General features: G+C 31.5%; 1 protein-coding gene across 2 annotated transcripts; it reads right to left on the bottom strand.

Annotated features, from left to right (window-relative positions):
• Positions 1-181: 181 nt before the first annotated feature.
• On the bottom strand, positions 182-7,488 carry LOC110412908 (general transcription and DNA repair factor IIH subunit TFB1-1-like). 2 transcript variants are annotated; one of them, XM_021423556.1, is made up of 20 exons: positions 7,204-7,488; positions 6,755-6,833; positions 6,603-6,664; positions 6,392-6,455; positions 5,788-5,902; positions 4,549-4,624; positions 4,365-4,460; positions 4,128-4,172; positions 3,891-3,947; positions 3,580-3,735; positions 3,380-3,445; positions 2,988-3,111; positions 2,756-2,812; positions 2,545-2,672; positions 2,278-2,469; positions 2,068-2,181; positions 1,758-1,835; positions 1,253-1,300; positions 827-895; positions 182-392 (listed from the first exon to the last, which is right to left on the bottom strand). In XM_021423556.1, the coding sequence occupies exons 1-20, from the start codon at positions 7,282-7,284 to the stop codon at positions 306-308; spliced, it is 1,794 nt and encodes a 597-aa protein (XP_021279231.1). In that variant the 5' UTR covers positions 7,285-7,488; the 3' UTR covers positions 182-305. The 2 variants fall into 2 exon arrangements, with proteins under 2 accessions (XP_021279231.1, XP_089638975.1); XM_089782849.1 differs by having other exon boundaries at positions 182-421; positions 862-895.
• Between the last annotated feature and the right edge of the window lie 7,165 nt (positions 7,489-14,653).

The following is a 14,653-nucleotide window of genomic DNA, read 5'->3' as shown; positions in this document are numbered from 1 at the left end:
ATAATTCATTAAGGAGAAATACTAAAACATAGTTAGATAAAACAACTACCAGAAGACAGAAATCAGATGGTTGGTAAAAGCATTCGGCAGTTCTAACCGATCAGGTTAGATAAGCATATCCGTATGGTAGGAATGCATAAAGCAGCTCCTCTCTTCTACTAATTTCGGAAAATGTTGCGTCTGCAACTGTAAAGTCTGTTTTGACATTAATGGGCTGAAAATAAAATCCCCTCCACAACAAAATTGATTTAATGTACAGTTGTATTTAATAGTAAGACATGCATTATGACAACAATTAAATTCCCCTAGGCATATCCATTTGGTCTCTCTCCACTTCGCATGGATCTCTTCTGCATGTCTGCTTCATAATGTTGAATCGCAGCATCTAGAGCCTGCACAAACCACATCAGACAGGAGTGAAGTACATAAAAAAGCTAAACCCAATAAAACCAACTGCAACCCATAATGCCATCATAGACGTTACCCACTGGCTTCCAACTAAATAAATTGAGATCATTTCATACCATACGACATAAGTCGTCACTGCACCTGCATATGCTGCTATTACCATTTGCCCGTGAGGCTAATAGAACATCTCTCATTTATTTATTATGAACTTGAACGAACCATGTCCGAGTTTCAACCAAAGCCCAAAGCCAACACATGGGCAAACACCCAAGCAGGTGCAATTTTAGAACACGAAATTCACAAGAATAAGTCAACTACCACCTATACCAGTTTAACTCTAATATTTACCCTCGAGTCTCCCTTTCGTTTTTTGGGACATGACCTTGCACTTGAACAAAGTATGAAGGCAAGTTCTCACCTGATGCATTGGACGAATAAGAAGGGAAACCTGATGCCGAAGGTCTGACGGGACAGATCCCTTAATCTCCTGGAATTTAATGGCAGGGTTAAAAACGATATTGCTAAACTAGTAAAGGTAAAGCATCTTTGACCAACCATCCAAACAAATGATGATTTGGCATCACTGGAGCCAAGAAGATAAAATAAAAGAGAGGATATGAATGGTACTTGTGGGTAATTAGACAACACAACCGCAGAAAGGGCAGATTCACCACAAAAACTGAGCTTACAAGATACTAATTAAATAATAATAATAATTATAGCATCAATTCAGAACTACAAGGACTATATAGCTAGCAGCTATATACAGCAATCATGAAGACAGATACCAATACAGAGATCAGAAATTTAAGCGAAGACATAAAACTTTTTCCGACAAATTTACCTCTAGCTGTGGATAGATATGTGACATGGCATCCTTCAGTCTGTTTACCTGCATACAGTTACTGAATGAACAATTCGGAATGATAAATTCTGAAAATAAAGATTCTATAATCAGAAAACTCAAACCACATTAAGATTAATTTCTTAAGAGTGCTGCATTAGAATGCATTGCTTTCAACTTCTCATTTTGGCCATTGCTTTCAGGACAATGTTCCTAACAACTGACTAAGTAGCTTCTCCCTGTAAAATACTCCCGAAAAACGGCCTTGATACCAGGTTGAATAAAGAAGTTCCCTTCTAACACAACTTTTTTTTTCTTTGTGACTTTATGTGGGTGTTTTTGTACACAGGACAGAGGGAGGGAGGTGAGGACTACATAAAACATTTCAAAATAGTATGAAAACTTCATCCATGACAGGAGACATCACCAACCTTCAATTAATCACATATTTACCAGCTTCTAGTTTTTGATAACCTAATAATGTAAGAACAAGTGCAGCATTTACCTTGGTATAGAGGTAACTGGTGGTGATAGGATATGATGACCAAAAATGTCTGAGTAGTTCAAGGATTGATGTCCAGTGCTGGAAACATTGACAGTTTTTCTATGAGCAAAAGATCACAGGAAACAAACCAAAATCTGAAAATAAAATGATCAAATTAAGTAAAAAAATAAAGTTTAAATAAATTTTACATCCTTAAGGGTTAAGGCAGACTAGATCATGCTCCACCAACTATAGAGTAAGCAATGGTGCCAGAAAATAGTCCACAATATAAAAAGCAGCCATAGCAATTACACTAACAAAGAAATCTCACATGCAAAAGTTCCTCTTTAATTTTCTTTGGCAATCTGTCCAGAACACTCTCTTGAGGATTTTTCCCAATATTATATTTGGTAGTTGAGATACTCTGGGTCAAAGCATCAAAAACCTGCATCCCAAAGTTAAAACTGTTAATTATTTTCTCCACTGCTTCCCTTATGAACCTGAAAACATTAAAAAGCACCAAGAAGAAAATTGCTGTTACTTGATGAGCAACTTCAGGCTTGACTATGGGATCCTTCAACCCTATTGCTTTGATCACAGAGATGGACTGTCTCAAAGAACCATACACCTCCTGGCTGCTCAAACTGCATTTTATTTGTTCAGTTCCACCAAGTGCATCTCCAGAAGTTCTAAGTGCATTAGCTTGTTGAGAGTCAAAATAGTCTCGAGGATCCTGGTTTTGGGCACAAATAAATAAAACATCTACCAAAAAAAATATATTGAAACCACATGATCACAAGAAAGTCACCTTAATGCAAAGTGGTGCTAGTGGAAGAATATTTGGTGCCTGAAGATCTTCAATTTCAGTCATCCTTGATACCCTACCTAACCTCTCCCGGCTTGTATCCCCATCTGATTCTCCCTTAGTTGATGATTCTAATGCGAAGAAAGAACATAAGTGCATATTTTACAGCATAAAACCGCAGAGGTTAAATGAATTAGAATAAAACCATGCTAACCTTGTTTTGACTGAGCAAGAGCTTCTGCTACAGACCTCGTGTCTTCCAACTCCACATCTAAATTCAAATTCATTAAAAAAAAAATACCATTTAAGACATGTTTTTTTGAAAGGAAAACATGTACACCATGTTTCCAATAAACAAGCCATTAAGAAAATAAATAAATATATATATATATATAAGAAACTAAATTATGTATTGGTCGATAACACAAGTTCAGGGGAGCCTTTACCAACTGCTCTTCCCTCAAGAACAACCGCAGCATGCCGGTTAATATCTTGGGATAGAGTTCTTCTGTATAGCTCATTTTCTGATTCAGTTACTTCCTTACTACCATCACGAAAGATTCCATGATCCTGCATGTTAAAAAATGAGAACAAATAAAATGCAGGGGATAAAAAGGAAAACAGGGACAAATGTCAATTAAAATAAGATATATTGCCTAAAGTTGAGACTATGGAACTAATCCGCTACAATAGACAGAAAAATGTAGATGAGCCAAGGGTAAAATTTAAAGTGAAACCAAAAACATTCACTTTTTTATCTTCACATTATCAGAAAGCAAACCTTATAAAACTAGCAACAAAATGAATGAATAAATTGAAGAGATGGCATCCAACTTACGGGAAGATGTGTATAATCATCCCCCTCATCAGCATCCATGTCCAGAGTTGGGTCAACCCGCCTGATCTGCAAAAGAGACACATTATACAAAATGGTAAAAACTGTCCTAATTCAGAGTATTATTACCGGAAAAAATGTAAAATTCTTCCAATTTAAAAACGTTCAAAATATAAAAACATATAACTTTCAAAGAAAAGCACCTTCCACCTAGACTCGCTTGCCAATATGTCATCCTGCTTGAGAAAAACAGCAAGTTCCTCATCTTCAGCAGCCTCTGCGGCAGCAGCAACACTATTTTTCGTACTATGTAGGTATTCTGCTCTAAAATATTTGGTCCAGAAATCCCGTTCTGACATCTATAATCCAAAAAAGGAAAGAAAAAAAGAAGTAGGATATACAGAAACATGCTGAATGAACCATTACTTAATAGTCATCCACAAACAGGCAATATAACAATCATCGACAGGCCAGCTGCCAGAAGAACAATTTTTTTTAACAATGCTCCAAGTACCTTGTTAGGAACATAAGTTAGGAATGCACGGTGAACAGCTGGCTTCTCAGCAAAAATCTGGACCAAATCATTGAACATCAATTATACCAGGTCAGACAGCCAAAGACTAATGCGTAAAGGTATTTCATATTTGCTTACATAGTAGAAACCAAAGTTAAGAATCAAGATAAGTTTTAAAAGGAGCTTGGCACTACCTAAGTAGAATAAAAGATAAAAAGAAACAAAAAGATGCCATACTTGAAGAATGATCTCTGGGGTCAAATTAAATGTGACTTTGTTCGTCTGCAGTAACAACAAAACAAAAATCATATAATTTTTGTGTAGCCAACTTACTTGGAAACAGACATTAAATAAACTAAAATACGGTAGGAAAGAGTTGATCTTGTGAGTGAAGACATGGGCACATGGGATGGGAAAGATGTAAGCAAGAGTAAGTGGAAGTGCAAGAGAGAGAGAGAGAGAGAAAGGTTGTACCCGACCATCGGTTGATGGTTTAATGTCAGAAATCATTGCACTTTTGAAACCCAGCCTCTGTTTTGTCTTTTTGTTGGCCTCTCTATCCAGCAACTTCTGCAATTGATGCAGAGGAACATTTCAATCATTTTTTCCAAAATAACAGTCTCCACAAGAGAAAACACAGGCCTAATGTGCGCTTAACCTTCCGTGTTGCCCAAAATTCAGCTTCTGTCAGGACACCGCTAAGCACAAATTGCTTGTGAAGTGTCTGCAATTCACTGAAAACAAGAAAGGACAATTTAATAATTACTTATCAACTCAAGAAGTTGCATCCACTAGCAAAGAATTCAGCGGCAGCAGCATTGGCTTTCAAACTTTGTGCTCGAGATGTAAAGGAAGGATTTATTATATGTTGATACAAGCATTTACAGAATCTATAGCAGCACAAAAGATATGCTTATTTACCAATCAAAACACTAGACCACAAAGCTTTATATAGGACTTCCCAAGCTCATCATATATCCCTTTAAAAATGCAGAACACAGGGTTCCACAATACTCCTTCATATTGACAAATAGTCACAAGATCCAGCTCATTTAAAACAATGAAAACAAGCATAAGCAGAGCTCATGACCCAAATAAAGCAAACACACTCAAGAGCATCAGTTAAGCATTTATTTTACATGCCAAATCTGCTCAGTCTAGCTATATGATTGTGGCAACTCAACTCACATGATCATACCATATTTATCCTGTTTGGCTTAAAGGATGTACATATCTGTATAAAGTAGCTATCATGTTCAACATCCTGCGTCCATTTCAAACAAGACACTTATAATTACATGTGTTAAGTTCCACTCATCATACATAAGAATTAAGGGAAGTTTCATTGCCAGAAATGTTTATATCACAAAGATATGTCCACTGAAATTGCTATATCTCCTGAATGAGACAAGGAGATGATTTCAGAATAAACTTACTATCAACACCTTGTGGCTTGTTTTAACTTCATGTTCGAGATTTATGGTCCCTTGCAAATTATTTAATATCAACATGAGTTTCATATTTAACCAACCACACTCCAACTTCCTATATTTCCTCACCTATCTGAAATTCTTTCAAGCATGGGCCATCAATAAAGTTGGATAACTGAATGCAATGGTGCAATAAGACTATAATAAACTTAATCCTGTAAATCACAATTTGTTGATTACTTCACATTGCAGTAGGCTTCATTCCTATTTTCCTTCCCACCTTTTAATTTTTTCTTAAATTGCTTGATGTAAGCCTCTTGAAGCCCTCACCCCAATCCAGTCAGATTTCATAATACAAACCAGCATGCCAGTAAATAAGTAGAGATGATAGTTGATTTCTGATTAATTGGTTTTTTGCATTAACAAATTTGTTTTTGAATCATGTAAACAAGAAAAAGTAAATTTACCTATCTTCCTGTAATAGCTTAATGCGAAGCTCCATTTCAGCTGCACTGAGTTGTTCATCAGGATATGTAACAGTAGGTTTTTCAGAAACTTCTCCACTCTTTGCAAGAACTTTGCCTATTCATGATAAATGAAGATTGCGATGTATTATGCAAAGCATAGAGCATTTAAATTAGGCAGATTTTATACTAAACCACTAATCAAAAAGAAACACAAAGGGAATAATGATCTATCAGAGATGTTTTGACTTCGGATCAACCAATACTTGATAAATAAGTACAACTTCGGGACCATAACCATAGAAATCAAACAGAATTTTGCACTTGTCAAGAGAGAAGCAAAAATTTTTTAAAAATTAAAAAAAAAAAAAGAAAACCAAAAACAAGAACAAATTAACACCATTGATATTTGATAACTTATTCAATATCAACAAGGAGAGATTGAAAACCGAAAAGCTTCTTCCAATAATTTATGAGAAAAGAAAAAGAAAATTGAGAGCATGCATGGCTACTGCTCATAACAAGGACAAATATGATAGGAAACCCTTAAGTGAAATCCTAGAACCCTATTGTGGCAAAACCCATTTAACAGAAACTTGTAACTTACCCACAAAATCTCGACAATCTTGGAGGTCGGAATAATTTTCAAACTCAAAGATGAAACTCCCATTCTGAAAAGAACACATGACAAAAACTTTGCAAGTTTCATCTCATCAAAACACAGAAAAGAATTGAGATCAATCTAAATAAATCAATAACCAAACCATGGTTATCTGTCCCTATACAAAAGTTTCCACAATGAACATGAACAACGATACCTGATTATTTGTAAGATTAAGCCATGGTGGCTTGTTTGATCCCTCCTTGGTATGCTTTTGGCCTGCGCATTTCATCACTTAAGCGACTTTGTTTATACAACATGATAGTGTGGACATCATACATACATACAGAATTAGACACAGTAATTTACCTTTAATGAATCGAAACTCGACATCAAGCTTTCCAGCTGACTTAGGATTATGAGGCACAAATAAGATTTTCTCAAGTGTCTGTTCAAAGCAAAGTTACTTCGCTCATTATTTCCTTCCTACCACTCAATATATTATTGAAATACTCACCAGAAAAATTGTATATTTACAGCTTAAATTTTCTTGAACTACAACTTTCTAATTCCAAAGAGCCCCTTCTTAGCATCTATTCAAACGACATTTTATTACTTTAAACATTAATATAATGCCTTGAATGTTTTTTTTAAAAAAAATGAAAGTAGCTAGCACTAAATACAATGTATTAGAATCTTCAAATATCATATAAAAAAATAAATTGTTTAACATTAGTTCATCATTCTTTTTCAACATGGATCAAATTGAAATCCAATAAATAAATGAAATAAAAATAAAATAAACTAAAAATGAGTACCATTCTAAGAGTACCGGGAGTTCCAGGGTCCTTGATTGTGGTTTTATACTTAGCTCGCTTAGTCACGTGACCACCCGTCATCTTCGCTTAATCAGGAAAATTTATAAAATTAATAATTATTGAAAAAAATCATATAATTGAGCTTTATAGTTTTAGGTTATATCGTAGGTAAAGAAAAAGAGAGAGATTGGATCGGAGAGGACAAAAACTTTAAAGAGTGAAAAAGAAAGTTGCAGCCAGAGTGAGGGAGAAGACTGAAAGCAAGATCAACACAGAAATGGAAGAAGGAATCGTCGGGAAAGAGACGATTATCGACGGAAAAATTAAAACTAGGCAGGTTTTGGGCCAAAACGTAAATTGGGCTTCTTTAAAACCGTAGGCCCTAAAATTATCTACGGACGTGGGAAAGCAAATCTCAGTTTTTAATTTCTTTTGCAAATTTTTATTTTTTATTATATTTAATTAAATCTATAAATTTATTTTTAAGATCAAATAAGTTATTTTTTGTTCGGACCACCTTTCATTAGTCAATGTAATAGTTACCAATTTAATATCAAGTCATTTTTTATAATAATGACAATGAAATAGGTTGACAGGTCATTTTTTATAATAATGGCACTAATAGATGATGTGACCAAAATATTAAAATAATTTAATTATTGATTAGATTTTTCTTTGTCTAATTATATATCATAAAAATATTGATTTAGGGATTTAAAAAAATAAAATAACTTGATCATAGGGTTCTTTAACAAAATTTCCTAAATCATCCAATAGCCCAAATATCAAATAAATGACAATCAATTTAAAGATTTGTGAGAACTTCAAAAGGAAAGTAATAGTACACCTTAAGACTCTAGCCTACGCATAGCCAATACTTCCAATGTGGATTTTCATATTCATTATGATCCAGATGTTGTTTTTCTAAATTATCAATCTATTAAAGTCGATAATATTAAAAGGTTAATAATAAATATTCAAAGGCTTTCTAATGCTATAATGTTAGCCTTTGGGATGTAGAAATTACTCAATATTAAAGCAGATGAGAAACTTTATAAAGCAACGCAAACTCTAATGATAAAGCATTACTTAGAGGCAAAGGTGCTATTAACGTTGTTAATAAGTTATCTGAACATATGAGAAGGTCTTTCAAAATTGAGGCAATATGACCATTGAGTTTGTAGTTTTGCTTTGGATCAGGTGTCTTTTATCAACAAATCATTTACCATTAAAAAACCAAAAAATAAAGAAAAGAACTCAAATCGTTTAATATAAAAACTTTAATTTCAACAAAACCCACAAATCATTTAACAACATAAAGAGATTGTAAAGAGTTGATTTTGGTTACTATTTATTCTCTAAAAAATTATTTTACAACATAATGTTGTACAAAAAATAATAAAAGCAACTTTTATTAGTGAAGCACTATTTCACGCAAAAACAATACTAAACAAGTAAAGCATTACTTCACACAAAACAACTAAAACAAATGAAGCACATTCCTTCATACAAAACAACTAAAATAAGTAAAATATTACTTCACACAGAATAATTAAATAAATAAAGTACTACTCTATACGAAACAACTAAGATAAATAGAAGAAGTATATCGCATAGAATAGCTATTGCACTAAGATAACAGTAAAGGCAGCCTATAATAAATGGCAGGGTTCATAGGTTACTTTTACTTTGGGATGTTTTAGAGAGTTTAGTTTGATGGCTCAACTATAAAAATTAAGAGGTCTTCGTATTAAACTTTTCTTGAAGTACAAGTATTTTCTCCTTGTACCTTGTTCTTTTATACTTGTTCAAGTACACTTTTTTCTCTTAACTTGTTTTTATATAACTTTTCACTTATATCTTTTCTCTAGTAACAGTTACTCACATTAAAGCTCTTCATAATAATGTCATTCATTATGCGCGTTATATTCTATTCTTAAGTAACCATCACTTTTGACATTATATATAAAACTTTCACAATTTATTTATGGAATTTCACTTTTCTAGAGCTTTTCTCTTTGATTCTTTTCTACATTATCTACTTATTCTCTTCTTATTTTTTTTCTGCCAGTTACAACACTCAATATTGCAAGAACTGCCCTAATCTTTCTCTTTACTACCTCTGACATATCCTTTTAATTATTTACAATGCTTATTCTCCTTATCACAAGAACTCCCATTACATCTTAACAACTCTACTAAGAAAAAGTGATTGCATTAGATAAAAGCTTATTAAAAAAACTTTGTGTTACCAGAAAGGATGGATAATTCCACTATATAGAATGAAAATGCTACTCCATGAGTGGATTAGGAATGGAAAAGTGAACTTGCCTTATGTTACATGACTACCAATAACAGAAGACAAGTCTAATATGAGATAGTGTATCATTGAACAGTTGGTCATTCACTTCTTAAATGTAGATACTTGCATAGAATATTCCATAAAAATACGCTAATAAAAAAGTTACTAATTGAGATTAGAACAACTTGTTTCTCTCTCATGTATGAAATTTCTAAGACTTTGACCCTTCATTATTTTATAAATTACAATTTGACAATTGAAAAGAAAAGAAATTCATACTCACCCGTCAGCTTTATTGCTTATATTTTAGCTGTAATTATATTATACTATTGATTATAAGCTTTATCACTCATTATTTGACTATAGTTTATCACTTTTTATTTAAGTTGCAAGCTTTACCGCTGATACTTTGGTTGCAACAATATTATGCTACTAGTTGTAAGCTTTATTGCTTATTTTTTTTTACCATAATTTGTCACTCTTACTTCAGTTACAAGTTTTATTACTTATATTTTGGTTGCAATGATTTTTTTTTTATTAGTCGCAAGCTTTATACTCATTATTTGATCATAATTCATCATTCATATTTCAATCGCTACTTTTATCGCTCATAATTTAGCTATAATGATGTTATGTTATTGGCTACAAGCTTTATTACTCATTTTATAACCCTAGGTTATTAATCACAGAATTGACTATAACTCTTACACTTATTTAATGGGTTGAATTAATCTCCATCACGTCAGGTTAAAATTAACGTCCTTGATATAAAGTTAGGAATTCCCTTTGACCGCATATAATAATGTGAAATATAAATAAGTACGCAACATGCGTATAACATTACTATCATCATCATCATCATTATTATTATTATTATTACAAAAAGAAAAAAAGATACAATATATCAAAGCAAAGTAGTAACTTAAATGAGCTTGAAAAAAAAAGTAAAAGCTTAGCCAACTACAAACTCTATAAAGAAGAGTTACTATTCTTAATATTGGCAAAGGGATCTAATTTTTCTCTCACTTCAATATCATGCTTTCTTAGTGAAGTTATTTTTATTGTAATGTCTTTTAACTCAATTTTCAAAAAAAACTTGTTACCTTCCATCGCAAGAAAAGTTATGGTTCTGTATCTACAATCATTAAGGCACTCAAGTTTGAATCCAACACTATAAGCTTCATTAATATACTATAACATCAATTGCAATTTCTCTGGTGAAGAACTCATGAGTGGAGTATGAGAAATCACTAAAGCTTTATCCAACACCACTATCATGAAACAAATGACATCTACATTCTTTAAAGGAAATATACTCCAAAATTTCTCATTTTTTTTGAAAATATGCTCTAAGTATTCCACATACTTCAAAGAAGCTTGAAAACTATAGAAGTCGACTTTCTTACCATTTTGCTCAATACAAGTTACTTGAGTGTCAAAAATACTATTATCACCTTTGTATTCTGGCACTAAGGAAGAAGAAGCAGGAGGATCAATCGAAGTAGCTCTAGCATCATCAGTAATAGCTCCAAAATCATAAACAACCTTAATACTCGGAGTAGCTCCAACGTCAACTCTAACATCATGAATAACCTCAACATTCAAAATAACTCCAATATCAAGAACACCTTCAATAGCAAAAATAACCTCAATGTCTGGCACAACCTTATCTTAAGTAGCTTAAGGAGTAAAAATGTTCATAGTTTCACAAAAAACGAAAAATCAAACAATATCACTTGAAATAGCATAGTAACATGTTTCTACTTAGTTATATTGGAACTCTAAGTGCGAAGGGAAAACAAAACATCCAAATCAATGAAATCATCAAAAGAGCTTGGCAATATATTTGGTTTTCTAAAAGAAAAAGCAACATTCTCAACTTTAGCCTCATCAACATGACTCGTCATTTGAGTCGTCACTACGTTCAAAATCACATAATTTTTTTTTAGTCTCAGCTTCAAAAGTTTTTTCCTCTTCAATTGAGTTAAGTTCTACTCTAGTAGTTCTTACTCTCTTAAAAAACATAAAATAAGGAAATGAATTAAAAAAAAGTAAAAAAAGAAGCAAATGATGAATTTACTTTTCGATGCACATGTCTTGTTCAATAAGTAGGAAGGTGAGGAGCAACATATTTTTCATTTGCATTTTTCTTCCTTTTACAAGGAATCAAGTGCAAGGATACATCGATGTTACTAACATGAGAAGTGCAAAGACGAGCTTTGGGATTAACTAATGTCATAATAAAAGATTTATATTCTTTAAGATACTCTCCTCAATAAGCAAACCATTTAGATGTGTGAATACCAACTCTATCAAAAGTTGAGATGGCATAACTTTTAAGTTTATATAAATAGAATTGAAGTGCCATCATGAAGAATAAAGAAAAGTTTATAGATGAAAAAAAGTCAAGTGAAACTGGCTAATCAAATCCAAATTGGCACACCATTTTATAAGGAAAATACACTTTAATATAGACAGTGAGTCTCTATCTTTACCTAGACTAACACTTTCAAACATATAAAGCAATGGGGAACTATGAACCTATATGCAAAAGTTAAAATCTCATGAGCTTATTCTTTTAAACTATAATGGGTGATAGTCATAAAAAACTCTAAAATCACTGAATCATTTTTAAGCTGCATATAAGGTCTAGTATTGAATTCTTTTGTCACATCTATCACTTCAAGAGTGTTACCTTTTAAGATCAAAATATGTCATGCCCAATCTCTATAGTTATTCTTAGATAAAGGGTTATTTAGACTTGACAATTCGTATTTTCATGTCTTAAACGTGTCAGATACGATCAGACATAAAACACATTAAAGTTAAACATGAACACGACACAAATAATATACGGGTTTTAAATTTGAAATATATACACGTATGCATTTAATAACCATGTAACACAACACAATCAATATGTTTATTAAACATGTTACTGTAGGACACGACATGATTAATAGCATAATTAACACATTTGACAAGTTTAACACGATTAATTAAAAATATTTACAATTAAATATAATTTTATTATTTAAATTTAAAATCAATAATTATAAAAACAATTATAACAAAACAAAATAGTAATAATAACATCAAATGTAATAAAATTAACATAAATAATATATATAAAATTCATTATCATATAATATGATAAAATCCATCATTAACATTTAACCTTAAAATACTAATAATATCTAAAATGATCCAAAATGATAATAAAGCAAAAGTTCAAAATTTGGGCTTGGGCAAGTCATAATTACATTATTATCCTTATAAAATTAAAAAAAACTTATTAAAATAATTATTTAAAATTATTTAAGTAAAGCTAAAATAGTCTTTGATTATTAATTTTTAACAAGTTGATAAACGTGTCACGTATATACATTTAAACACAATTAACATAATTAATTAAAAGTATTTAAACGTGTTATTCATGTTTGATACATTAAGGCATGAAAATTTTCATGTCTTAACGTGTCCGGCATGATTAGACATAAAATACACTAAGACTAAACCCAAACTTGTTTAATTCATGTGTCATATTAATTTGTCATGTTCAAAATTACCAAATCTAGGGTTATTCACAAAAAAATATGTGAAATGATATACATTAGGCATAAGAGTGCAAATACCAAACCTTTCTCATACGCATTTTGAATTAAGGAAACATCTACATAAGTCAAAATTTTGTAATGCCTAATTGATTTGGCAATCTGAAGTTGGTACAAGTTCAACCTCTTATATAAAGATCCTAAATACAAAGGAGTAAAATGAAAACGTATCCCTTTAGCAATCTTTATTGCTAAAATAATGACTACTAAAAAGATATCATCATTTGGACAATTTAGAAATATATGTCGTGTCAATAAAAAAATTAATAAATTCACTAACTCATACTCATGGTCTGAATACTCAAGAAAGCCACTACTTGAGCATTTAACTTTTTGTAAAATATCTCTATCCAATTGGAGAAGCATGTAACTTTCAAAATTTTGCTTAAACTCTTGAGTAACTCGAAAAAGAATTCTCAAATACTTATCAATACTTAGAGATGTAAATGGATATTAAGTAACTGAGTATCCGTGGGTACTTGACACGATAACAGAGGATTTGAGTATCCCATAATCAATTATGTGGTGAGTTTGGGTATTATTTTTAAGGTACCTTAAGCTCGAACTTGATTATATTTATTTCGAGTATTAACGAATATCCGATACTTGTATAACTTAATTATACTTGTATTATATATAATCATACACAATTTTGTAACTAGTAAGACTTGAACATGTCATGTGCAAAACAATTTTGCTGCACGCCATGTTCAACAATAGTATTCTACAAGCCATTTTGAAGAAAAAATTTTTACACGCCATATTCAAAAAAAAAATAAAATTCTATATGCCATGTTCAAACATTTTGCTATATATTATGTTTACTACATATCATGTACACAAACATGTTGTTACACGTTATGTGTTCAAAATATTTTTTACACGTTATGTGCATTAGAGTTGTTACATGCAAATATGGCATGTAACAACTTTGGGTAATATTCTAATTTATAGATGGTTATGTGAAAAGTAATAAAATTAAAACATACTTGGATGTTATTTCTGCTCTTAAGTCTATAAATCAACAACGACGTGATGAGATGACAAAAGATAGATCAAAACGCGATGGAGATGATGCTCAAATTAAAGAGAGCTTGAGAAGTGAGAGAGCTGAGGGGGCATTTAATTTGTCTATATAGTAGGAAGGAGAAATTGAGAGATTAATTTCTCTTAAATGTTTTTAATGATATTTTTGTCAAGTCATTATAAAAATTAAATAAAAATAGTTAACTTTATATCTATAGTTATTTTTTGAAAAAGACTTATGAGGTGGATTATTTCTCATAATTTCTTTAAAAAAATATCATATTAGCTTGGACATAATCATGAAATTTTAACGGTATTAGGATCTAAATTGAAATTAATAAATTGGAAAAAATGTTCAATTTAAGTAAATTATTGTACAAGAATTAAGTTCACATTTTCTTATAAAATATAAAAAATAATTATATAATTTGACCTTTCTACCCTCACTACCAAAGGTAAAAAGACCTGACGAGATTTAGTGCGTACTTTGAACTTCCCAATTCCATGA

The sequence above is a fragment of the Theobroma umbraticum genome, unplaced genomic scaffold (assembly GCF_002168275.2).
Source record: "Theobroma umbraticum cultivar Fairchild unplaced genomic scaffold, ASM216827v3 scaffold_95.0, whole genome shotgun sequence".
Taxonomy (NCBI): domain Eukaryota; kingdom Viridiplantae; phylum Streptophyta; class Magnoliopsida; order Malvales; family Malvaceae; genus Theobroma; species Theobroma umbraticum.
The sequence above is the reverse complement of the archived record's forward strand: the minus strand, read 5'-3'. Positions and strand labels throughout refer to the sequence as shown.

Excerpts from the sequence above, each read along its gene's own strand:
- LOC110412908 (XM_021423556.1), bottom strand. The coding sequence starts at position 7,284 with ATGACGGGTGGTCACGTGACTAAGCGAGCTAAGTATAAAACCACAATC. Across the intron at positions 3,112-3,379 it reads ATGATTATACACATCTTCCC|GATCATGGAATCTTTCGTGA; the intron begins GTAAGTTGGATG and ends TTTAACATGCAG. Across the intron at positions 1,301-1,757 it reads CCAGTTACCTCTATACCAAG|GTAAACAGACTGAAGGATGC; the intron begins GTAAATGCTGCA and ends AACTGTATGCAG.